Below are 26576 nucleotides of genomic sequence, written 5' to 3'. Positions count from 1 at the left end.
CCTTTTTATTTCAAAAAGACTAGTCAGAGAGACTAGTCTGAGACCACTGCAGATGCAGGACAACAGCAAGAGAGAGAAAAGAAAGTGGGATAGAGAGAGAGAGAGAGAGATGAAATAGAGGAAAGAGGGGGAGTTGAAGGAGAACAAGGAGGAAGAAGAATCACAATTGTTGATAGGTAGGTTTTTTTTCATTCACCTCTCTTTCTTTCTTTTTTTTTTCTATTTTTTAGAAAACGAAACCCTCTCTCTTATCGATGATACCATTGACACATCCCAATATATTGACAATATATCTTCAACCCCAAAAAATTAGGGTACTTCCTGGGGTGTTTCGTATCACCAAAGTGTGATACCAAAAATATTGGCCAATGATATCAATATCTCAAATGATAATTGTCAACATCAAAGACCTATCCCAATTAATTGGGTCAACTACATGAATTTTGTTCCACTATTCCAAAATTGTTCGGTTCATGACAGAACTTGTGGCTTAAGTTTGACGTCAACTGCCAACATAACACAAACCTCCTTTATCCAAGCTTGTGATCGGCAATGACAGCTCAAAACTCCCATGAGTAGACTATTAAATAGGTTGATTACAATCAACTGCTATCTAATAGTTGAGCACATCAGTTGATTATAATCAACTAGTTTTATGACCACTTGTATCACTCCCTTTTATTTGGGACATCAATCCCCTTTCCAAAATTTGCCCCCCGTTCTTTAGGGAACTATTAGGATTCATGGAAAAACAAAAAGGAGGAAATGATGTTTCTAAATCATGGTGTGCTATAAAGGCCGTTACATAAAGATAACGTTATAGGATCGTAACAGTCGTAACAACCTTTATGGAAAAAATGACCTATAACTACCATCAATGGCCTGTTACGCCCCTTGTAAAGGTCATAAGAGCTCCTAATGGTCTATCATGGTGCAAATACATGTTTTTTGGATTTATTTTCAACGTTATGGGGCACATATAGATTTTTTGGGCTTTTTTCTTTCAATATATATATATATATATATATATATATATATATATATATATAAAGAGACCATAACGACCATTACCAGAGCCATAACAGCCATTACAACTCATATTGTAAAAGTAATGGTGGTGGTCGTTATGAACACGTTACCATTACAAAATTCCTTGTTCTGGATATACGGGGTTTCTAGGAAATTTTAAGAAATGAAATTTGTTTACTTTAATTGTTTTTCAACAAGATTTCTTGGAAATTTTTCTCAATTTCAAAGTTTTTTGTTAATGAAATAAAAAACTTTGATGAAAATTTTACTTACATGGAAGGTGGCACATGGGTGGCATTAAAGATGGTTGTGGCAAATGTGTTACAGTGCACATCACACATTGGCACATGTTGCACTGCCACATGTAGATGCTTGAAGATGTATGAAGACACATTTAACACACTGGAAGATATGGGGTGCTTGAAGATGGTTGGCGGCACATGTTACACATGTCACTCATAGGCACGTGGAACATGTGGCACACATCGAGCACTTCAAGATGGAGAGCGGTTGTGAGACTCGTACCCCTAATAACCCTTTGTATCCTTTGTTTTCGATGCCAGCACGTTTCAAGTGCAACAGATCGGTTAAATTCGATCATAACCATATTTCAGTACCGCAACACCTCAAGACTTATACCCTAGCGACCATGCAGGCGCTACGACACAAACACCGCATGGCACGCCCGATTGCGATCCCTATATTAGAAGTTGAAGTTGAAGTTTTGACACAATCCGAGGTAGGCCGCGCAACGCACGCAGGCCTGACTTGCACAAATCTCAATGTTGTCAAATCAATCAATTCAACAATCAAGCTATCAATCACTCATGTCACTCTCTCTCCCGATTAATCAAACAAGCCCATGCCTTGCTCATGCAACCCATGCCCTTACCCATGGTTAGCCATCATTCTTTCCTTCTTTTTCTTCCCATTTTACCCCTCCATCTTCTTCTTATTCCCTCCCTATACTAAAAGTTCTATCAACAAATCCCCTAACTCCCTCTCATTTCTACCATTTTTCTAGCAAGAGTAGAGAGACTAAGAGAAAGAAAAGGATTAAAGATAATTAGGGGGAGAGAGAGAGAGAGAGAGAATAAAGAAAGATTAAGGGGATAGTTTAGGAGAAAAGAGAGAGCTTGAGGGAGAATTTAGAGAGATCAAGAGATTAAGAGGAAGAGAGGAGATAAAAGAGAGATTAGAGGAGATTAGGGGTGGAGGGGAGCTTGGTGGACCGTCCAATCGCCGATCCAAGCCAATCCAACTGTTCATCCTTTGAAGTGAGTGCACGGGAGGATCAAAACCCTCCCTTTGTGATTTATCTGTTTTTCATGGGACCCACCTTGATTATGTATAGAGTGTATGGTGGACACCATAGTGGCAGGGGGGCCACCCCAATGGCCAGATCTTGCTTCCCTTCTTTTCTTTCTTTCCCTTCCTTTCCCTTTCTTTTCTTACTTTCATGGTATTATGGGACCCACAAGTGGGCCATGCTATTAGAGAGCATATCCTGCAAGCTATCAAAGCATGGACCACCTTGTGTGGCCCACCGTGATGTTTATATTCTATTTAAACCTATTGATTTGCGCAAGCACACTTGGATGGTGGAGTGCACCAAAATTGATGTGATCCAAAGCTCCTAGCCTACCATGAGTTAGCCAATCTAATGGACGATGAGCTCTTATATGGACCCCACCTGCATGCCAATTAAAAAAATAAACACATAAGAAAAGTCCAAATGTTGGACGCTCATAGCATCAAGGACACTGGATAGACGTAAGGAAAGATAGGGGAAGGGTGGGGGCTCCACTTGTGGGCCCCACCATAATGCATATGTTTCATCCATTCCGTCCATCAGATTCTCCATCCCATTTTGACCATTGAGCCCAAAGCTTAAGTGGATCCAAATCTCAAACATACCACCCCAATGGGAAAAAAAAAAAAAAAAAAAAACAGGTGGGGCAGGGAGTGTTGCCCATTTTGACAGCACTTGAGCCCCACTCATGGGACCCACCTTGATATCCTAAGTAACAAAAGTAGAAATCCTCACTAAGCCCTAAACTAGCCTAACAACTAATTACAAAGGAAAAAAGATTGCGGGGAGGGATCAATGGTACAATCCATATTCATATCCGTTACCAATCCCCCTCAAGTTGGAGCATAGATGTTGTTGACGCCACGCTTAAAGTGTGTTTCAATAGATATATTACACTATAATGAATTACAAAAGTTCAATGATTACAAATTATAAGACCTGTCTCCTCGTCACATGTAATTTGACCAAAAATTCTGGTTCTTAGATAGGCATGGTAAAAGTGCAATGATAACACTTTTACATTACCGAGATATTAAATCAATAGAAAAAATACACTGATTCCTACGTTTGGAAAGGAGATTTTTACTATAATATATAGTAAATTTATAATGAGAGCAAATTCCTATACCCCTCCTATTACATCTGCATTTGACCACCAAATTACATGTTAAATTACATGTTTAAATAAACATTGTAAAATCGTAATGATGGTGCTTTTACATTACAATATTCTTAAATCCCTCTATCCGAACAGGCCCTTGGAGTATACGCCCGTAGACTAACTCTAACTAAGGGTGGCTTAGTGAAAACATCAACAAGTTGGTCCTTGGGATTGAACTTAAGGCGTAGAGATTTCACTACTGGAGACCTCATGTATGAAGTAACAATTAACTTCAATGTTTTCTCTTATAATAGACTGGATTGTTTGCAATGTGGGATGTTGCTTGATTATCACAAAACAATTGCATAGGTAAATTTACTTTAAATCCCATCTCCTACAATAGCTTCTTGATCAACATCAACTCAAAAGTAATTGTAACGTCTCGGAAAAAAAATCCATACAAAGACCCAAGTTCCACCTCAGGCAGAAATCGCTCAGGACCAAATCCTTTAAAAATTAGACGAAAATTAATCAAGTGCTAAACTAAATTATCTGTAAAATTAGCTTGAACCACTTTAAATACGAACTGCAAGACCCAAACGTGTAGAATCGTTGACGCTACATTACCCTGAAACTTAGAATCAATCTCAAAACTCGGTTGCTCTCGGGAGCACACCGAAACTCCATATCGGACCTGTACCGCACGTCGAAAGTCCGATTACCGCAAGACGATACAAATATGACCGCCTTATTGGGCTTGACGACCATCTCGGAAATCAAGTCCAGATAGTATCCAGAAACGCACAAGTTTAGCCCGGAGAGAAGTGTGTGAGAAACGCGAATATCTTTAGAAAATGTACTCAGATTTAAGTAAACTGGGACATTCGCTTGCGGGCCAATTCTAAGGTTTCAGACCGTCAGAATCTAACCCAAATACACCCTCGGATCAGGGAAAATTTCATACGCAGGTCAGTGCACTTGTGGCCCTGATCGAGTGGCGGTGACCGTTAAACTGAAACTGGTCCTCTACGGTCGTTCCGTAAATCCGATCGGACCGAAAACTTAACCTGACCTAGATCCAATGTCAGGGAACTTTTCCCAGATCGTATGCAGAAAAGGGGCCTCCAGATGTGCTCCGTTGGACCGAAACAGCCACTCTTTGGCTATAACCTAAGGATACCATGGCCCTGGGGCCATTCCCTTTAGTTCTGGGCCTATATAAGGGCCTTTACCCACCCCTCTCTCATTCCATACGAATTCTAAACCCTAAAAGAGAAAAGAGAGAGAAAGTGAAGGAGAAAGTGGAGAAGTGAGAGAGCGAGTGTGAGATAGTTCCTGGGATTCGATCTCACTAATCCACGTACGTAACTACCGCTTCCGTGTCGTTATACCGGAGATTCTGATTCCATTCTTGGGTAAGAAACCCTAACCCTAACCTATTTTAGGAATCTAAATACGTAGATCGGTGAAATAGCTAACCCATTTTATTGATTAGGTATTCAAAGTCTAGTTTACAAGGCAAGAGTGTTCAAACTGAATCCGTTATGAGTTTACCGGCGAAAGGTGCAGATTATAAACGTTTAGGTTATGGTTTTCAAGGCTGTCAATGCCGGTTAATGATTTATAACTGACTTGCCATTTCTCATGCTAGATACGATGTTTCCCTCGCTTTACAGATATATATATATATATATATATATGTGAACTATGTTGAATATAGTGTAATTCATGTGTTTGTAAAAATGTTTGAATGGGTATGGAATTTGGATTCGTGCTTGCCATGATTATCCGTCATGGATATATGATTGTTGTATATGTGACAACTCCTGGGCGAAAGGATTTGCCCTAATACATATTATGACCAACATACGTCATGTATGTTGAAGTGTGTAGTCTAAGTGTTTGTAAAAATGTTTGAATGGGTATGGAATTTGGATTCATGCTTGCCATGATTATCCGTCGTAGATATATGATTATTGTATATGTGACAACTCCTTGGTGAAAGGATTTGCCCTAATACAAGTTATGACCAACATACGCTATGTATGTTGAAGTGTGTAGTCTAAGTGTTTGTAAAAATGTTTGAATGAGTATGGAATTATGATTTGTGCTTGCTATGATTATTGATCGCTAATACATGATCGTTGTATATGTGGCTACTCCTTGTGAAAGGACTAGCTATAGTTTGTGTTTTTAATGAATTTATTACCTGTATGCAATATGTGTGGTCTAAGTGTTTGATAAAATGCCTGAATGAGAAAATACTTGATGTAATGTACTTACTGAGGGTGTTGAGATAGGATTCTCAATTCCCCTATATATAGTTACAGTTTCCTTTATGCAACCTTTCTTACTACTATGTGATTTACAGATGAATGCTCTATATGATGACATGTGTGGTATGTGTTTGTTGAAATGCTCGAATGGGATTTATGTTTAGATTTGGTTGTCACATGCTGTCTTAGAATATCACAAGTGGATGCTATTGGTTGGAGTGTGATTGGGGCTACGATGTAGTCCAGGTAATCGGTAATAGTTTACGATCGGTGGCCGTACTGCTTAGCCACAACGGATACGCCTGATGAATCCGAGTCGTGCGTTGTTTGTCGACAGTGGTTAGGCCACGCGGAATGCTTACGCACTCCATGTCGATCAAGTCAACGTACGCTCATACCAGTCGAGCTTGTCAAGTAACCCGATTGGCCCAATGTATGTTCACCATGTATGGACGCTACTGCTTGAATCTAAGGTACCAAACTTACCAACGAAAGGCCCATTTAACCATGGTACCTCGATCCGCTAAGACTCATGAGCCAGGCATGGTGGTATAGGACACCGTGGTCGAGCTGCCAGCCTACGCTGGGGCGATAAGCCTCCCCGTAGTGTCCAATGAGCAACCCAGACTCGTGAGCCGAATACGGTGGTATGGGACACTGTATTCGAGCTGTTGGCTTACGATCAGGTGACGAGTCCATAGTGACCTCGAGTATACTCTAAGACTACATTAAGGCGACGAGCTTTTCCGTAGTGACGTCGAGTATAAACCAAGCCTGCGCTGAGGTGACGAGCCGCTCCGTAGCAACCTGGAACTGTTCTTTGTATGTGATTAACTAGGATTGACGACCTTAAATGGATCAATGTGTGGGTAAATGATATGAAGGGAGGCACCTTAGCTTCCCAATCCTGCTGTATGAATATGCCTAATTAAGAACTTGACTAATCACGATCATGCACCGCACTGCATATGCTTTGGCGCGGAAGCGCACGTTTCGGGGGGATGCCATGCGCGAACGTGAGATGAAGTCGCTGAGGGAGTGTAGGCGAGGGCATACATCATTACCGCATACCATTCTTGCATTAACAAGAGTAATCTAGGACATGATTGCTGTACTGCTTTATCATTACTGCTTGACTGAATTGATAACATATTAACCTTTGCCTTATAGTTCCACTGAGTTGATCACTCACTCCCACTCTGGGATGGTGTTTTAAAAAACCAACCAGACTCTGTCTTAGTTGCAAATGATGGCGCAACTTATGAAGCGGAGCCTAATTTTTATAACGACGAGGAGTTCTCGTATATGCAGTATTCTGGCGGGTTCATGTAGGCCGCATTCTGATCGTCGGGGCTATAGGGATTTCATGATGTAAACGGACCTACACATTTTGATATTTCGTATTTTGAAACGATACATGTAATTGTTTAACCTGGAACATGATTATACTCTGGAGACGCGCCACCACTTATATGTTTTATACATATCTATCATGTTCTTCCGCTTGCGTAATTTAACTGTCTCTGGGGTATGATATGCTGATTTGGCATAATCCCACTCATGTTTAGTGCACTAACACGGACAACATTTAATCATCATTATCCATGTTGCATAGGTGATGCGTTGGAACTCGGGAGTTGAACTTCTGCTCGACCCCCGATTTTCAGGGTTCATATTTTGATTCAATGCTTGATCAGGCCACGACTTTGCTTCTTACTTTTCCACGTGACTAAATTCCCGTTTACAAATGTGCAATACTCAATAGTAGACTACCTATCTATTAAAGAACTTATGCAGTCTACATTAGAGTACCCTATGAACTGAAGATGATTGTTCCATTTGCAAAGAATTCCCCCACCTGGTGCTCATTTAAGATTATCATAGAATATAAACAATTGCATCCACGTGAGATACACTCAGAAAGCTCATAAACTAGCTCACCCCACTCACAACATAAGATATGTTTGGTCAAATGATAATTGAATAGATGGGTTTCCCAACAAATCTTCTGTACCTCCCTAAGTCTTCAAATACATATCCTTGATCACCAACAGGTTTGTGATCCGAATCTATTGGTGTATGTGTATCGACCAGCTTAGTACCAAGAAAACCCAACTTTGTAAGCAAATCCAGAACATATTTCATTGAAATAGATTAATTCCTTCCTTTGATCTGGGAACTTCTGTACCCAAAAAGTATCAAAGATGACACAAATCTTTTGTGAGAAAATACTTCTTAAGATACTTCTCCAACTCCTCAATTCTCTAGTTGTCACTTCCTATAACAATAATATCATCAACATATAAAATAAGACTTGAGGTGCCTTTCCGTACGATGATGGAATGATCAGTATTGACTTAAAACAAAGGCATAGTTCAACACAACTTTACTAAATTTGTCAACCATGCACATGGTGACTACTTCGACCCCTAAGTCGCCTTTCTCAGTTTTACACACCTTGTCTGACTCCCTATGACCAACAAATCCAAGTGGTTGCTCCAAATAGACCTCCTCCATGAGATAACTATGAAGAAGGCAGTTTTTTATGTCCAACTAGAAGAGGGACCAGCCATGATTAATAGCTACGAAAAGAATAACATGAATAGAGTTCAACATAGCAACATGAGATAAGGTTTCAATATAGTCAACACCAAGAGTCTAAGTACATCCCTGAGTAACCAAGTGAGCCTTCAACCGTTCAATTGTACGTCTGTATCATCAGGGTGAAACTTGGTGGTGTACACCCAACAGCACGTTTACCGGCAGGTGCACTGGTGAGCTTTGAAGCATTATTCTAATAAAGGGTAACCATTCCCTCTTCCTCTCCTTACATAACAATGTTTCCTAGTATGACTTGAGACTAAAATGAGAGGACAACAATAGAACAAATCAATGAAAAATGGGAGACAAGTATTAATACTGGCAGCAAATCTCAATGGTCAAATATTTTAATTTTCCCTTAGTTTAAAACAAAACAAAACAAAACAGGAAAAAAAAAAAAAAAACACACACACACACACACACACACTTAGATGGATTTAGAGCACTAAAGATAGTTTGTTCCATTTGATTTAATAAAGGTTATTTGAACTCATAAAAAATTAGATGGGTTGACGAATCCTGGTCTTAAATTGCTTTTCACTTCCATCTGGGAGAAGGTACTAGAATGCATAACTCAAGTTTATACGAAAATAGGCTGACTTTTTTGCAAAAAAAAAAAAAACCCACTTCTATGCTACACGTGTTATGCACACTACACTTGAAGAGAATAACTAGCTCACATGTTCCAACCAATCACGAGGGTAGATGATCACAAACACAGCATCCAATGAAAGCAATAAGCACACCCATCCACATATCCACCACGAGAGATGATGATCACAAACACTACATTACCTTCTCAAGCACAGACCATTACAAAGGCCCAGCAAAACAAAAAAGAAAAAGAAAAAAGAAGAAACCCTAAATTTCTTAAAAGATTTTCAGCACACGAAGGATAAGAGAGACTAAAAACAAAAGAAGAAAAAAGAATTATAGATAGAAGAGAGAGATAGATTAGATTTAAAAACAAAATTTAAAATTAAAAAAAAAAAATTAAAAAAAAAAAAAAAAAAAAAAAAAAAAACAAGGATTCTCTGATACCATGTGTGGATGTGGGGAGGGGGAGAGGAGAGAGAGGAGAGAATTAGGATTGGACATCCCCTCTCACCCATTTTATATTATTCAATAAAAAGAATATGATAAAAATACCCTCAAGTAAAAAAGAAAAAAATACCCACTAAGTACTATACAAGCATAACAACTAATTAACAAAGGAAAGGTACTAGGACCAAAGACTAGGCAGGTCGTACATTGGTACAGCCTGCATTCACATCGGCTAACAGTTTGTATAAATTTCTTCTTGTGTTCAAACCCCACAAAACTCACTCTTCTCTAATTAAATTTATGTAAAGACACTTGAACTGGCAATCCAACCAGGGAAAATACACAACCTGATAGTGTGGACCAATTGGGCAAAATGGTTTGAATGGTTTCTTACCCAAAACGAATTTTTAGAAGATCCAAATTGCTCTCATGGCCAACTCAAGACCAAAACAATCCAACCGTCCAGTCCAATTATGATTTTAAAGCACTCATGTGTAGTGTTCGAATTATCGGTATCGCTACAAGTTTCGCTAGCCAGGGATATGGAAACAATATCGATATCGCTGATAACAGGAAATGCGGGGAAACATAGGATAAACAATGGAATTTTTAGCGAAATTTCAGGAGATATTAAAATGTATATATTTGCATATTTAGAAATTTAAAAAAAAATAATAATAATAATGCATACATAGCAAGTTTCCATTTAATGGGCCCTTAAAAGCATGTGCAGGTGTAAGAAATCAGTCTAACCATCCTCTTCAGCCAATTTAACCATCCAACATTCCATCCAAACATCCACTGATATTGCAAAATATCAACAACACATGATATTTCACCAAGAAATCATCAACAATTGGAAAAGAAACGAAAGATTGTGGTCTCAATATCTTGCATATTGCGATATCGATAATAGTGAGATATTATCAATATTAACAATGACAAATTGAACATTACATACAACCATGTGCCCATGGAAAAATTTTGAGATAAAAAAATTTCCAATAAACAAAATTTTGATGATATCAATACGTTGGCGATATTATTGAAATATCATCAATACACTTATGATACAAGCATTACCTAGAATTTACATAGTTGAAAATATTGGCGATACATCGGCGATATTGATGCATTGGCAATACAAGTGACACCTAGAATTTACATAGTTGAAAATATTGACGATTATATTAGCGATATTGATACGTTGGCGATACTTAGCGATACATTGCTAATACCTAGAATTTCCGATACTACCAGCGTTATCGATATCGCTACCAGTGTCATCGGTATCGCTGAGCTAAGGATAAAGATAATATCGGAGATATTTCGATAATATCAGAGATAATTCAAACATTGCTCATGTGAAGGTGTTCATACTCACTAAGTCTACAAATAGAAATGTCAAAAGAGAAGCTATTGCCTGGGATGTGCTCTTAGCAGACAAAATCTATGAGAAGGCCCTCTCAAGAAACTTATTGAATATAGGGAATATGGGACATGCTAAGACGGCCGTAGAACCCTAAGCACTAGCCTTGGCCCATCCCAAGCCCTAACGAGCTAAAGAAGACTCATAGCCTTAGCCCTTGTGTCACGCCCCGAACTCGGAAACCGGGCTCACAAAATTCCCGATCGCCGAATCCGGCGCCGACAGCCTCCGTAGAACCCCATTCTCGGCTCCCGGCACCCATTTACCAAGTTCCGATCCTGGGATCCTACAAGGAGAATTTCTAATATCAATTTGATTCATAATGAGCATAACCATAAGCATAACCCACGAACAATAACCACAAGAACACCATCACAAAATCCACTATGATCAAAAACTTTTAAGTACAAGGCGTATGAAAGGGAAATACAATATAATGAAAATAACGGAAACTCCAAAAGCTCGACTGCACGCTCCTGCTGCGACAAGACTACGGTTGTGTCCTGGCGTCACCTACACGCATCAATCGTGCATAAGCTTATAGAAAGCTTAGAGGGTGGTGTAAGTGTGTGCGTAATATAAGCGTGCTCAGAATGCAAGGTCAGAGTAATGCAGAATCATAGTGATGAGTACATGAATGCAATCAGCCGTACCAAGACTATGCGGTGCAAGATATGAATGCTAGCAGCCATACCACGGCCATGCGATGCGAGATGCAACTTAAGCATGCCAATCCTCATCATATATAAGTACAGTTCTCATTCTAGATAATCGCCGGGATTTAGTACACTTCAAATGGCACTGCCGCTCTCCTAGCAGCACAGTCCAAGTAAGCGTAAGAAACCTCACTATCCGCCTAGCCAATAGTCTATCAATACATATCCGGCACGTCAATAGCGGACCCATTCGCGAGCTGGTCAAACTCAGCTTAGTATTACCCCCTACCCTCGGGCAAGTAAGGCCACACCCCTTTCCAACCGACCACGACACAGTGGGAGACGCGGCCTCCTAATATTCGGCCCTCGTGCGCTCATTTATCCACTCGATCTCGACGTTGGAGTCATCCTCTGGTACCATCGGGTTTAAGGATTTTTACCCAGGGACATCTATGGCGCCCCGATGCTTATTAATAATATTTCCGGTATCCAATCCAGCCACCCACGATGTGTCTATAGAGGCTATGGCCCTGATGTCACTAGGGCATACAGTAATCACAATCATACTAATGCAAGTGCATGAATCATACTATCAGACATGCAACAATCCTGCACGTACTGAGCGCTCATATAGGGCAACTCCGCCTGTCAGGAAGCCCGTAAATGATCTGCCCGAAGGCATATGCTATGATCAGTCACTTCTCATATCAGGCATACATATGATGCGTATGATCATGAATCATGGATCTATACTATACATGTTATGTGGTGATGGGCTCTGATCAAAACGAAGATGGGCCTAGACGGCCTATATGCTACAGGTATGGGCCTATTAATGGGCCCTAGGGAGAGAGTGACAATGCGGACATTTAACCAACATCATCCTTACAATGTGGACATCAAACCATCATTGCTCCTAAGGCACGGCCTGCCATGAATCACACATTGCAATGGGCCTTATATAGATCTTGTTGGGCCTCGACCCAAGGGCCCAAATACATCAAATGGGCCTCAAACCATGGACTCATATATCTCAAGTGGGCGGGCCACAAAACATCAAGCTGGGCCTAATCACATGAGCCTTGCATACGTCACAATGGGCCTCATAATATGGGCCTTATACAAATCAAAGTGGGCCTCAACAATGGGCCTTAAATTATCTTCAAAATGGTTAGACGGTTTGGATGAAACACACGCATCATGATGGATCCCATAGGAATGGAAAGGATGGTCGGCATAGATGAAGTACATACCTTATGGTGGGGCCCACACTAATGGAAAGTGTGGATTACAATACATGCCTAAGTGGGTCCCATGTGGGGCCCACCATAATGTTTATTTTCCATCCAGCCCATTGATAAGATCACTCAGACCTGGGAGCCCACGGTAATGTTTATACGACATCCAAACTGTTCATAAGGTCACCTAGAACTAGGGCCCACTGTACTGTTTATATGACATCCAAACTGTTCATTAGGTCACGTGGACCAGGGGGCCCACCGTGATGTTTATTTTCCAGCCAACCTGTTGATAGGGTCACGTGGACCTGGGGTGGGACTGGGGCCCACCGTAATGTTTATGCGCTATCCAAACTGTTGACGAGGCCACATAGGCATGGGGCCCACCGTAATATTTACCTGCCATCCAACGGTTCATAAGGTCACGTGGACCTTGGATTGAGGAAAAACAAATTTCATATTGATACAAAACTTCCGTGACCCATAAAGGGCTTCAATGGTAGGCGTCCAATCCTACTATTTCCAGTGGTGTGGGCCACCTGAGCCTCGGATGAGGCTGATTTTTGGGGTGGGGCTCAGAGTGAAAGGGGCCCACCCAATGGACGGAGTGGATATCCCATACTCATCATGGAGGGGCCCACGGCTGGGACCGTGGGTCCCTGCCAATTCGTCCGCCCGTCCTTGTCAGCAGCAGCAGCAAATGCTGCTGCCTTTGTTATTTTTTATTATTATTATTTTATTTTTTTAAATCACAATTCCTGTGGTTTTTGGTAGGTGGGGCCCGCCTCAGACAAATCCAACCCAGCCAATGGTCCCTATGGCTCGATATAAACCTATCAAGACTAATATTGGTTGGTTTTAGACATACAGGAACATCAGGGAGTATATCAATGGTACGAACACTGTTTTCTTCACCATGGCCCGCCAGGAAACCAGACCAGCCTCACTTTTCGGCTCAACGCCTAAAATGATCTGAGGAAGAGGATGGATGGCTTGGATTATAAACATTCATCAAGATGGGGCCTGACCAAAAAAAAGGCTAAATGTTTTTTTTTGTTAGCCATTAGTACACATCCATGTCAGTATCACTTCCAGACGAGTCTCTGGACGGCATGGATAAACAGGGCATCATGGTGGGTCCCACATGTACATGGCCCACCCTTTTGGATCGCCTGACACTTGTGTTTTCCTTCCATCCGGGCCTGCTAATGGGCTGGATGGCATAGATCCAACATACTCATCCAATGGGTCCCACATGAAATATGTGATTCATGGTGGGCCACACTCACCCCTTCATCATCATCACCATTCAAAGAAAGAGAGAGAGAGAGAGAGAGAGAGAGAGAGAGAGACGGTGATAGAGGGGAGGGACCCTGCCACTATGGGCCCTCCATTGATACAACACATACATCAAGTGGGTCCCACAACAAGTGGACCCTAAATTTTGAAATTAACGGTGGATAACCCACCTCTAGGCCTCCTTCTTGCTCCCTTAGCCTCCTTAGCTCCTTGCCTTCTCTTTTGATGGTGGTCGATGATGGATCAATGGTTGAGATGGGAGATGAGAGAGTAGGGAAAGTGGGCCACACTTGGCATTTGGGAGGGAGAAGCTTGGACGTGTGAGAGTGCGTTGCTTGGAGAGATTTTTGAGAAATAAGGAAGAAAGAGAAGTGATGGGTGAAAAGGATGGGTGAGGTGTGATGGGTTATGGGTGGAGTGATGGGTTGTAAGAAAGGGATGGGTGGAGAGAGAGAGAGTTGACTTTGGGTAGCTTGTATAAGAGAGAGGTAAGGATAGGGTATGGGTTGCTTGTACTTGACTTGATGTGTGATGTGTACTTGATTGATAGGATTGATTGATTGATTGATGGGATAGGTCGTAGAGATTCTCTCGGAATTCGTACGCGCGGCGTTTTCTTCTAATTGAACGTGGGCCTACATCTTCTACCTTGGGTATTGATTCGGTGCACGAGTCGCGGCGTTGGAACCTCAGCGACGGCGCGGTTGCCAAGGTACAGGTTTCGGCTCGAGCCGACTTCGGTATGCGGGACTCGGCTTAGGATTGCGTGCAAACGTCGGATACGAGTCGAGAATTGCCGGAATTCGACCGGAAGGACCACGGAAGCCTACGAAATGGTACGGACTAGGGTACAGGTCTTACACCTCACCCTAGAGGGTCAAGTTGGGCTAGGGCTAGGCCAAGGCCAGGACAAGATTGGGGTGGATCATGGCCCTTCAAGTTACAAAATAAGTTAAATATATGTTACATATGCCATTGGTATACAATTGGGCATGTTCGTGAATCATCATGCTCTTCCAAAAGATCAAGGTTTTTCTGTGGCACACCAATGGCAAATACGACCTCCCAATCATCCACCTAATGCATGGACTTAAATGAGTGCATCAATGGTTAAGAATCTAAACTGGAGTTTAAAATTTGGATAGTTTATAAGTGCATGCGTATCATCAACCATACTCTACCAGAGTATCAAAGTTCTTATTACCATATATACACAAATATACGGACCCTACAATCTACAATATTTATACCCTTGTGCTATAGAGTATACACTAGGGCAATGGGCTGGGATATTAATCAGTGGCCCTAGCCCCAACCAGCCCAAACATTGGGCCTAGATTTCAAGCTAAAGACCAGCCCTCAAGCCAATTTTAGTGGCCCAAGCCCTGGCTCTTCAGGGCCAGGTCACCCAGGCTGGCCGGGCAGCCCAGCCCATTGCCACACCTAATTGAATGTGATACAAATCATGACGAAGGAATGCCCTATGAGCAGTGAAGAATGCATGTACCAGGGAGAATGTGTAAGCAGGACCACATGTCCCGAATCACAAAACTAGAAGTGCATGTGAAGATAAGCTTGTTCAGTATCAATGTCAGTGTGACAACCAAAAATGCTTTATTTTTAAGGACCACACCCATCATCTAGAAACAAATAGACCAGCAAATGACAAATTTGCAAGGTATCAACATAAGCGTGCTATATGAAATTCTTGAATTTGCTCCACCAAAAGAACTGAGCACAATATTAGGAACATAGTGATCCTTATGTCACTGACCTGCAACTTAGTGGTAGAAAAATCTGCAGGATGAGCTTGTAAAAATTTTGAAAGAACTGATCGATCAGCATTTCTAGAATGAATATCATCAATGCCACTGCCAAACCAATCCGAGTAGTCTGGGCACATATAAGATCCAGCACTTTGAAGAAGCGCTTGAATTTGCTGCAATGAATAATTATTATACCATCAATAAACAAAAACATGGAAGGATAAAGAAACCAAATTATTGAAGAAATTATTAGCCGATGCTGTTGCTAAAAATTGTTTTTTAAACCTCTTGTAATTGTAGTTTGTAGTTGGGGATATTATACATTTCCCTAATGGATAGTCTCTTTTCTTCTCTTTAATAATATTTATGTGATGCTTAACAATAACAGTAATGATAATAATAACAATGACGTTAGAAGTGAAAGGAACTCCACTTGCCTGTTTTTCATCAGATCTATTGGCTGCACATATTTCCCGCAAACTTGGTCCCATTTTGCAGCCAACTGGATTAAAATATAATTAGGTGAATTTGCAAAGGAAAGATGTTGTCCCCAAAAGAAGCATATCCAAATGCACAAATCATGAAAAGTTAGCATCTGAAAAGAGATTAATGATACACAATACTTCAAAATCGTTTTAAGAATATAAAAAATTGTCACCAAAGTCAAACAATGACTGAAAAAAGAAATGGCAATTTCTTGTAGGATCATTAGTTCTTGTAAGATGCAAGAAAAATAAGCAGTAAGAAGATATTTACGAATGTTCCATCTCCTCTACCAAACTGTTGTCAATTCCATGCAATAACAAGTTGTAACTTCATTCCATAAACAAATTTTATTTTATCATTTGAAATGTTTAATAAACCTCGAAAATAAATAGTAGTTGCATGGGTTATGATTTCATTTTTTTTAAGATATACGGGTTTGAGAATTGATTTTGCAATAAGAAAGATATTAATGAATTTTCCATCTCATCTACCAAATTGTTGTTAATTCTTAAATTAATAACTTTTTGTACAATAAAAAGTTGGAAATCAACTCTTGAATTTTACATGGCCAACCGTGATAATCATATGAAATCCACTCCAACCATTAGATGCCACAACAAAATGTAGGCATAGGGCCCAAAAATCAGGCCCCTCCGTGGTATATGTGGGCCACAACAAAGAAATTAGTTTGGAAGGTGAGCATTGTCTGTACATTATTTTCAATCATGTGGTTCACCTAAACCACGGATTGGGCTGATTTTTGGGCCCCAGACCTAGCATGGAGTGACGCACATGGTGAACAGGTTAGATTTCACATAAACATCACAGTGGGGCCCACCTGAGTCACTAGGATCCCTATTCTAGGAATGCACTCAGAAATTATATGTGCGTCATATATTAACTCAAGCTATACCAATTAAATTGTGGAACCACCGTTGCCAAGTCACAGTCCCAAAATCGGATTGTTTGAACCATCCTAACCTTTGATTCTTGGATACATGCAGTGTTCGAGTTGTCGGTATCGCTACAAGTTTCGCTGGCCGGAGATAAAGATATAATATCGTTATCGCCGATAATATCGTTGATAACCGGAAATGCAGGGAAAAAGGGGGAAACACGGAGAAAATGAAGGAATTTTTCAGTGAAACTTCAGGACATGCCTAAATACACATATTTACATATTCAAGAATGAAAAATTTGCAAAAAGAATGCATTAAATAAGAAGTTTCCATTTAATGGGGGCCAAAAGGCATGCGTTGTCGTTAGAAATTACTCAAATAGTAACCAAAATGAGTTTATATAATACAAATGCAAGCTTATAACAATGAAGACATGCAAAAGTAAATGAATTAAAAATATATATATAAATTTTTTGCCATATTTCATCCTCACATAGAATGACGAAGTGGCTCGTAATCATTGTCCGGATCCAGTGGCAGTCGAGAGTAGTACCGTTGCCCAACATGTTGGGCACACCATGAATGTGCGTGGGTTATCCACGTCGTCCATCCATTTTTTCAGTTCATTTTAATGGTTGTTTCGAAATTTGAAGCATGTCCAAAGCTCAAGTGGACCACACCATATGAAACAGTGGTAATAATGATTTCCACAGTTGAAACCTTAGTAGGGCCTACAGTGATGTTTATTTGTCATCCAACCCATTCATAAGATCACAAAGACATGGATGAAGGAAAAACACAAATAACAGATTGATCCAGAACTTCTTTGGCCTCATGGAATTTTAGACGGTATAATTTCAATTCACACTGTTTCCCGTGGTGAGGTCCACTTGAGATTTGGATATACTTAGTTTTTGGCTAAAGCCCTCAAATTATCTGGTAAAATGGATGGACGGAGTGGATAAAATATGTAAATCATGGTGGACCGCACATAATTCACTCAGTGCACAATTAGTGTCCTCACACGACACGTACGTACCCGTGTTCGTAGGGATGCGGATTAGCTATGACGGGTTGAGCAGCGAGACTTGCCACTGAAGCGACGTCGAGCGGTTATGTGGCCCCACCATAGTTTATGCTTCGTATCCACACCGTCCAACCATTCGAGGATATCATTTTAGTTTACAAGATAAAGAATGAGTCAGATCCAAATCTCTAATAGACCACACCGCATGAAAACAATAATGATTGGATATCCACCATTAAAATCCTACTAAGGCCCACTGTACTATTTATTTGACATCCAATCTGTATGATTAGGTCATACAGACCTAGATGAGGGGAAAAATCAAATATTAGCTTGATCCGATACTTTTATGGGCCCAAAAAGTTTTTAATGGTCTATGTTCATTCAACACTGTTTCCTGTAATGTGGTCCACTTGAGATTGGGATATACCTCGTTTTTGGTCTCATACCCTAAAATGGTCTACAAAAATAGATGGACAATGAGGATACAACACATACATCGTGGTGGGGCCTACAGAACTTGGTGACGTCAACTTGGTAGCGAGTCTGCCTACTAAACCTGTCAACAGCTAATCCGCGTCCCCGACAGGCATTTCCTTCCTGTACTGGGATGCTACGTGGGGCCCATCATATTGTTTTTTAAAAAATCCACCTCGTCCATCCGTTTTTTTAGATCATTTTAGGACATCAGACAAAAAATCATATGGATCCAAAACTCTGGGTAGCCACACCAGAGAAAATAGTGGAGATTCAGTGACCACCGTTTAAACATAATTTACCACTCATTTGGGCCCACCTTGAATGTATGTGGTATATCCACGTTGTCCATCCGTTTTTCCATCTAATTTAAGGGGTTGAGCCCAAAATTGATTCATATCCAAAGATTAAGTAGATCACCACTGTAAATAGTGGGGATAATGATTTCCACCGTTGAAACCTTTCTAGGCCTCACAGTGATGTTTATTTTTAATCCAACATGTTCATAAGATCATACAGACATGGATGAAGGGAAAACACAAATATAAGCTTTATCCAAAACTTCCATGTCCCTCCCAAGTATTTTTCAACGGTAGACATTCAATTCAACTGTTTCTTGTGGTGTGGTCCATTTGAACATTGGATATGCCTCAATTTTTTTTCCCTCTAGGCTTACAATTATCTATTAAAATGTATGGACGGAGTGGATAAAATAAATAAATCACGGTGGACCTCACCGAGTCTACTCAGGTTCCAACCCACATGACTTACTCACGTACGCAATCCGCTGCCTCAAACGGATCCGTACGACTAGCGAATGGCTAGTGGTCGGTGCTCTATGAACCTCAAACATGATATGTGTATCATCCATGCCGTCTAATTCATTTTACAGATAATTTTATGGTAAGATCCCAAAACTGAAGTGGATCAAAATCTCAAGTAGACCACACAGCGTTGATTGAACTCGCACCATTAAAAGCTTCCTGGAGCTACAACAGTTTTGGATCAAGCTGATATTTGTTTTTTGCCTTCATCCAGGTCCATATGACCTAATCGACATGCCGTGTGACCTGATCCATAGGTTAGATGTCAAATAAACGTTACAGTGGGCCTAAGAGGTTTTTAATGATAGACGTTCAATCATTACTGTTTTTCCATGGTGTGGTCCACCTGAGATTCTAATCAATCTCATTTTTAAGAATAAATATTAAAACGACGTGTGAAAATGAATGGACGGTGTTGATAAAACACACAGATCATGGTGGGCCCACATAACACTTACGACCAACACCTGTCAGCGTCACTAGCGAAACCGCATCCAATGCTTTACGCTAGTCGGACTCACGCAACATATCTTCCTTTCTTTTCTTTTCTTTTTTTTAAAAACAAAACCTAAAATCTCGTCGAAGAGAAAATGCGGCCGAAGAAAGGGGGTTTTTGGAAGTGGATTGTTGCCGAAGAAAGGAGGATTTTCTTACCTGTAAATCTGGCGTTGTCGATCGGCGTTCTTTCGAGCTCCGACTTCCAATCAACAAGTAAGAGATCTTCCCCGTTCTGATATTTTTTCTGATTTTTTGACAAATGGGTTTTCTTACCTATTTATTGGATTTTTGGTCGGCGATAATCCGAGATTTTTGCCGATATCTCCGATATTTCGCCGATATCGCCGATATTTCGCCGATAATCCGAACAGAAACGAAAAAATGGGGTTTCGGTGTCGCTGGGCCAGCGACACCGATATTATCGGCGATAATATCGACATTTCGTCGACAACTCAAACACTAGATACATGTTTATTGAAACAGGACCATTGGATATTTTTCATTCTCAACTATCCAAGAAACGCCCACCAATCTTATTGTCAGATGAGGAAATAAACTTTTTTGTGGGTTACGAGACATAATATGGACAATTTAATTTCAATTGCTTGTATGCCACATGCAATTTTAAAAAATAATTAATTCGTTGTGTTTTCATCCATATATTCTATGTTTTATAAATTACATTATTTGATTTTGAATTTAGTTGCATCATTCTATTAGACAACACAGAGTTTAAGACCTACAAAGGAAACTTATTACGAGCACTTATTTTTTGGAATTTTTTGATATCAAAGTGTAATGATTAGTTTTTTAACATCACCTGAAGTTTCATTGAAAAATTCAATCAATTTCCTAGTGTTTCCCAAAAACAGAAAAACATTATGCGATACATCCAATATTTCCCATGCGATAACCAATGTGCTTTCATATCCCAAAGGTGCAATATAACCGTCAATACTGATACTGATACTGAAAACATTGGTTAAGATCATTTGACCAGTATGATTTCTGGACTGTGGTCCTTCTACAAAGGAGCCAATGACCAAGACAGTATGGAGCAACCCACAACATGTCCATCACGGTCATGGTAGATGATAAGGGTGAAATTTGGGTCGGCCTCAACCTGAACATGCGAACCCCAACCTGAATATTTGGTTGAATCCAACCCTGAGTCAGGTTGTGCTTGGGTTGAGGCCTCAAAACAACCCGACCCTAGTACGTTGTTATTACTTTTTAAGGTAATTATATCAATACATGCAAATTGGACATTGCCATACAGCCTATCAGTCAAGAGGAGAGGAACCTGCCTAACCAATTTGAAAAGGAGGGTTACCAATCGAGTATTTACTCGACCGATATAAATCCCTTTTTCAAACCCAAAAACCCCCATTTCTGTAAGCTGCCACTCTACATCCATGTCTGTTCAGAAAATTTTGGGCTCCTTCCCTCCCTCCATCCATGTCTGTTTGGAAAATTTTGGGCTCCCTACCAATTGGAAAAAAGAGGTTTAGCAATCGAGTATTTACTCGGCCACTATAAAAAGCCCTTTTCAAACCTAAAAAACCCCTTTCCAAAGCAGCCCCTCTCCATCCATGTCAGTTCAGAAAATTTTAGGATACATGCATACCTATTCATTCCCAACCCGAGATGGCTTAGGGTCAAAGATCTAATAAATCAGGTTGGAGAGTTTGGGTTAGATTTTGGTTTGGGTTTGACTCAGTTTGAAGTTGGGTTGGGCTCAGGTTGACTCTCAACCCAACCCGACACACCCAAGTTGTAGCGCTAGTATATAAGCCACATTTAGAGAATGATGGCAAACAATACCATAGTTCCGGCCTTTAGAGGGAAGTGAATGGCAGTTTGGACATTTTCCAAGATTGGCCCTTAGCAAGTGTGATGCAGATTCTCCCCCTTTTTCTCCCATTTTGGATCCTTTCACCGGTCAATCCTCAATTGACAAATCCAGGATGTCAACCGAACATAAGATTGGCTAATCTTAGAGTCCCCAATCCAAGACTGACCAAGATTCACCAATCCCAAGATTCACAACTCCCTACGACTAGGGCATCCAATTGGGCCCTCAACGAGGTATTCCAAAACAGTTACATAATGGTACGGTGGTAACCGTTACGAGTTACTGGCCGTAACAGCCATTATGAAAAAATTGACCTGAAATGGCCCCGTAATGGCCTGTAGAGGTCCCGGTCATGAAACAGTGGTAACGGTAACAGCCCCATAACGGTCGATTATGGGCCAAAATAGATTTCTTCAAAAAACAAACCTGTGACGCCTGTTACGGGGCAAATCGTAATAGTAACGGCTGGGGAAGTTACAGCCACCGTTACCATTATGAAATACCTTACCCCTCAGTCTTAACAGGTAACGTGGGAAACTAGATGGTATTTCCTTAAGAACAACAATGCAATGGGAAATAGAAGATATCTCCATTGTGTGCAGTAATTGAGTATATAGCTGGAGGTGCAGATCAAAATCAACGTTTGAAAGTTCTTTCAAAGCCAAAACTTCATGCTAGGCAAACAAATTAGAAGTCTACATTTCCAGTAGTCCAATGCATACAAATCTGGACATACCAAAAGGGACAGCAAAATAATAACAAGAGATATTAATCACAAAGAAACTTCACAGATAAATGGGATGGAATAGTTAGTAGTTTGATTTAACCCAAAATAAAAGATAATGTATTCAACAGTGGACAAGACAGACCACAGTGGCTGATAAAACCAAGGGGTAAACCACAAAGACGAAGCTGATGAAACAAGGACTGACCCAATAAAATAAAATAAAAAATAACAAGCAGATAAAATACAGAACTAAACCTCAAAGCACAAGGATATGTTTGTGTACCTCCATCTAATGGTGGTGGAGGGAAATCTTTCAAAACTTTCTCTAAATGTTTTGAGCTCTCATGGCTAACAACACGAGCAACCAGACCCTCCAAGATTTCACCTTGCACCTTTATGTGATCCTTTGATCCTGCAGGTTGATACAAAGACCTAATGACATTTAGCAAAACAGTTAACGAAACATAATCCGAGAAAACCACATGTAAACTAAATTATAAAAAACGGTTAGGTAATGGCCATTACATAACGATAATGGTGCCAGTTGTTACACGTTACAGGGCTGTAATGTACCATTTCAAAAATTTTGAACTGTAACAGACCATTAACAGCCAAGCGCTATTACGCATATATATGCTTAAAAAGGAGCTGTTTTCATTTGTTACCATTTCTCCTTGACATTTCGAAATTCGCTTCTTAGGAGTGTTTCGAACCTATTTTCAAGTAGAATTGTTCAATAAATGGAGATTAAAAGACAAGATATAAACCGTTTTTTGAAAAATAGAAGAACCAAGGGCCAAATTTAGGAGAAAACGGAAAAAAGGGCAAAAAATCATTTTTTGTAATTCTTTCGTACTACAACATGTTGATTCAACATTATATTTACCAAATCTTGCTAGATTTGTGGTCGATTCAGCCATGCTTATCTATTTTTTTCTTTTTTTCTTTTTTGGTAATTTTATGTTTCTTGCATAATTTCTAGCAATGTTCAAAAAAATAATAATTTTTGTAAAATATTTGGTGCAGATTGTTCAAATACATGTAAAGAGTTTAGATCTACACATGCATGCACTACATCAGAGTTTTTCATCTGTTTTTCTAGGTTTTTCGTATGTTTTAATTTCAGGTCATTTTTTGAATGAACAATGTCGAATTTATTTTTAATTTTTTTTTCTTCAAATTTCTTGAGGAGAAGATGTCAAATGCATAGGGATATGCATTAGTGGGATAAATCCCACATATTACATGAATTTCATCCCATTTTGAGAGCATTTGAGTGGTCCACCAAATGGATGATACTATTCACCTGAATTTAGTTTTAATTTTTCCTTCAAATTTTCTTGGGTGAAATGATCTCATATGCTTGAGGATATACATTAGCCAGATTCAGTCCATTTTTTGGGGCATCCTAGTGGTCCACCATATCAACTACACTATTCACCCGAATTGAGTAATTTTTTTTCAAATTTATTGGGAAAATAATGTCAAATGTCTAGGGATATGCATTAGTGAGATAAATCCCACACGTTGCATGAATTTTGGCTGGTTTTAAGAGCATTCCAGTGGTCCACCAAATCAACACTATTCATCCGAATTTAAATTTAATTTTTTTTGCAAATTTCTTACAAAGAATTATATCAAATGCTTAAGGATGTGCATTAATGGGATGAGTTCCATACATTACATGAATTTCAGGCTGTTATGGGGGCACTCAAGTAGTCACAAATCAGCTTGACACTATTCATCCATACTTCATCTAAAATTTCTAGTTTGTAATGTTCTTTTAACATTACATAAGTATTTGTTGGCAGAAGCTTGGTGCTTTTAGAGTAATTTGGGGTTGACGACTTGGACTTGGACTTGGGGCAAGACTAGTGACTTGTGAGCACGAAAAAAAAAAAAAAAAAAAAACGGCAACCCCAACCAGGAAATGAAGATGTTGGATAGCAACAGTGTCAAAGAGTAGGTGGGAATAGGCATGCCATAAAATACAATTATTGTGGCAGATTAATAATTGGAGGAATCACATGAGTAAAACAGCATTTGGCGTATCAAAAGGGACAAATCAAGGTGTACCCAAGTGTACCAAAAGAGATAAGGGAGATGCAGTGGAATCTAGAAGACATAAAGGGAAGAAAGCTACTGTACGGAAGAAGCAGCAAGATGCTCTTAATGTAGCACAAGCTGCACGATGGAGATTTTCGATCGTGATTATATGGGTATAGATGATAATGATAATGTTGAGTCTGATGAGAATTTGATAAGAAGGTGACAAACACGAAGGGAAAGAGCCTAAGCACCACTCATGAAGATGAAGAACATCGGCACATGTTTTGAAGGGGGAGGGGGAGGGAGAGGGGGAGGGGGGTGTCAGTTCGGGGGATAATGGGTGTAGGAATGAGGCAGGGAGCATTAGTAGGGGGAAAGGTAGGGGTGGGGTGAAGTGGGGGTGGTGGTGGGGTGAGAGTGGAAATCATGGTATGCTTGGTGGTTTACAGCATAGAACTTTTAGCCAACGACTTCACATGCTCCTTCAACTGCTAATGACGTGGATGCAGTAGAGCTAGGGAGACCTTCATGTGATCACATTTTGTTTGGAAAAAAGACGACAAAGTATACGAGGTTGAAACAAATATAGGAAAAAAAAAAAAAAAAAACTACAATTGAGAAGTTTGGTGGGGCAACAACCAAGTATAGCTTTAAATGTATCAAACTGCCCCTATTTGCAAGTGGTAACAGATATAGCAGCAGAGGCGGGCAAAAGAGTTTATGCACCCACAGCTCGTGAGATAGGGAGACGTAGATGCAGAGAATACAGATGTGATGGCATAGTAAAGGATGTACCATTATGTGCAAGGGTTCGACTGGCCCAACCAGACGAGCACGATAAACTTTATATTTTACTATCACATGGGAATGGTGTTCTAAAAAGCCATTGATGCATCTGAGGTGATAAAAGATGCACGGTATATTTTAACTATTATGGATAAGATGGTAGATGAAATTGAAGAGGAAGTCATGCAAATTGTTATAGGCAATGAAGCATCACACAATTAATTGGAAATAAAAAATGTTGATGGGGAAGCGAAAACATTTATTCTAGTTCCTATATGCCGCACATCGTATTAACCTTATACTAAAAGATATTAAAAGGAAGAAAAATGTTGCAAATTTGGTTGAAAAGGCAAGGCAAGTCACAACATTCATCTCTAATCATAACCAAGTAGTCGTCATAATGAGGAAGTTTACAAAAGGGTGTGCGTTACTTAAGCATGTGATGACTCAATCTGCAACAAATTTTATTGCACTTGAGAGTTATACAAGTATAGGGGAGAGTTGAGCAAAATGTTTGCTTCCTAGAAGTGACTCAACACAAAGAATGAGTAGAAGACTTCAAGAACATCGATTAAGGTTGCTGAGACCATAAGAGTCCACAAATATTAGAAAAAAGTATGAAACATCCTCAAGGTAATGGAACCACCGATGAGAGTCCATCATATAAAATCCAACGAGATACCTATCATGGCCTTCCTTTATCAAGTTGTGGATAAAACGAAGCTTGTTATTTGTTCTAATTGTGAGAACTACGAAGATTAATAGATGATAATCGACAAACGTTGGACTAATCAGCTTCACCTTCATGCGGTAAGTAACAAGATCAAAGTGATTCACAGTATCTATTACTCTTACTCTAGTAATGTCTCATGCATGTTCATTATGCACTTAGTAGTTATTAGTAAGTCATTTTTATCATATCATAATTAAAGTCCTTTATCGTTTTCATTATTATAATGTAAGCTACAATTTAAATCCAAGATACCAACATGCTCCATCACTTGTTGAGGATAAAGAGATACGTGTTGGGCTGAAACTTAAAATAAAGATATTAGAGCCTCACTAAGATATACAAATAAAGGAGTTCAACAAAATAAATACAACTCCTTAATTATTGGTCATTACTCATACACTACATATATATTGTATTATTTCAATGCTTAAAGCTATATGAATGTTTTAGCGTATTGTCCACA

The 26576-nt window shown here is 39.8% G+C and overlaps 1 protein-coding gene across 4 annotated transcripts in view; it reads right to left on the bottom strand.

Moving 5' to 3' along the window:
* Positions 1–26576, bottom strand: part of LOC131251416 (tRNA ligase 1) — a 180241-nt gene that overhangs the window by 103611 nt on the left and 50054 nt on the right. For all 4 annotated transcript variants that reach the window (XM_058252098.1, XM_058252099.1, XM_058252101.1 and 1 more), the window contains 3 exons: positions 22829–22957; positions 16190–16254; positions 15761–15925 (listed from right to left, as the gene is read on the bottom strand). In XM_058252098.1, coding sequence (XP_058108081.1) covers positions 15761–15925; positions 16190–16254; positions 22829–22957 — 359 coding nt within the window. The remainder of the gene's footprint in view (positions 1–15760; positions 15926–16189; positions 16255–22828; positions 22958–26576) is intronic.

This window comes from Magnolia sinica, chromosome 7 (genome assembly GCF_029962835.1).
Source record: "Magnolia sinica isolate HGM2019 chromosome 7, MsV1, whole genome shotgun sequence".
In the NCBI taxonomy this organism is placed as follows: domain Eukaryota; kingdom Viridiplantae; phylum Streptophyta; class Magnoliopsida; order Magnoliales; family Magnoliaceae; genus Magnolia; species Magnolia sinica.
The sequence above is the reverse complement of the archived record's forward strand: the minus strand, read 5'-3'. Positions and strand labels throughout refer to the sequence as shown.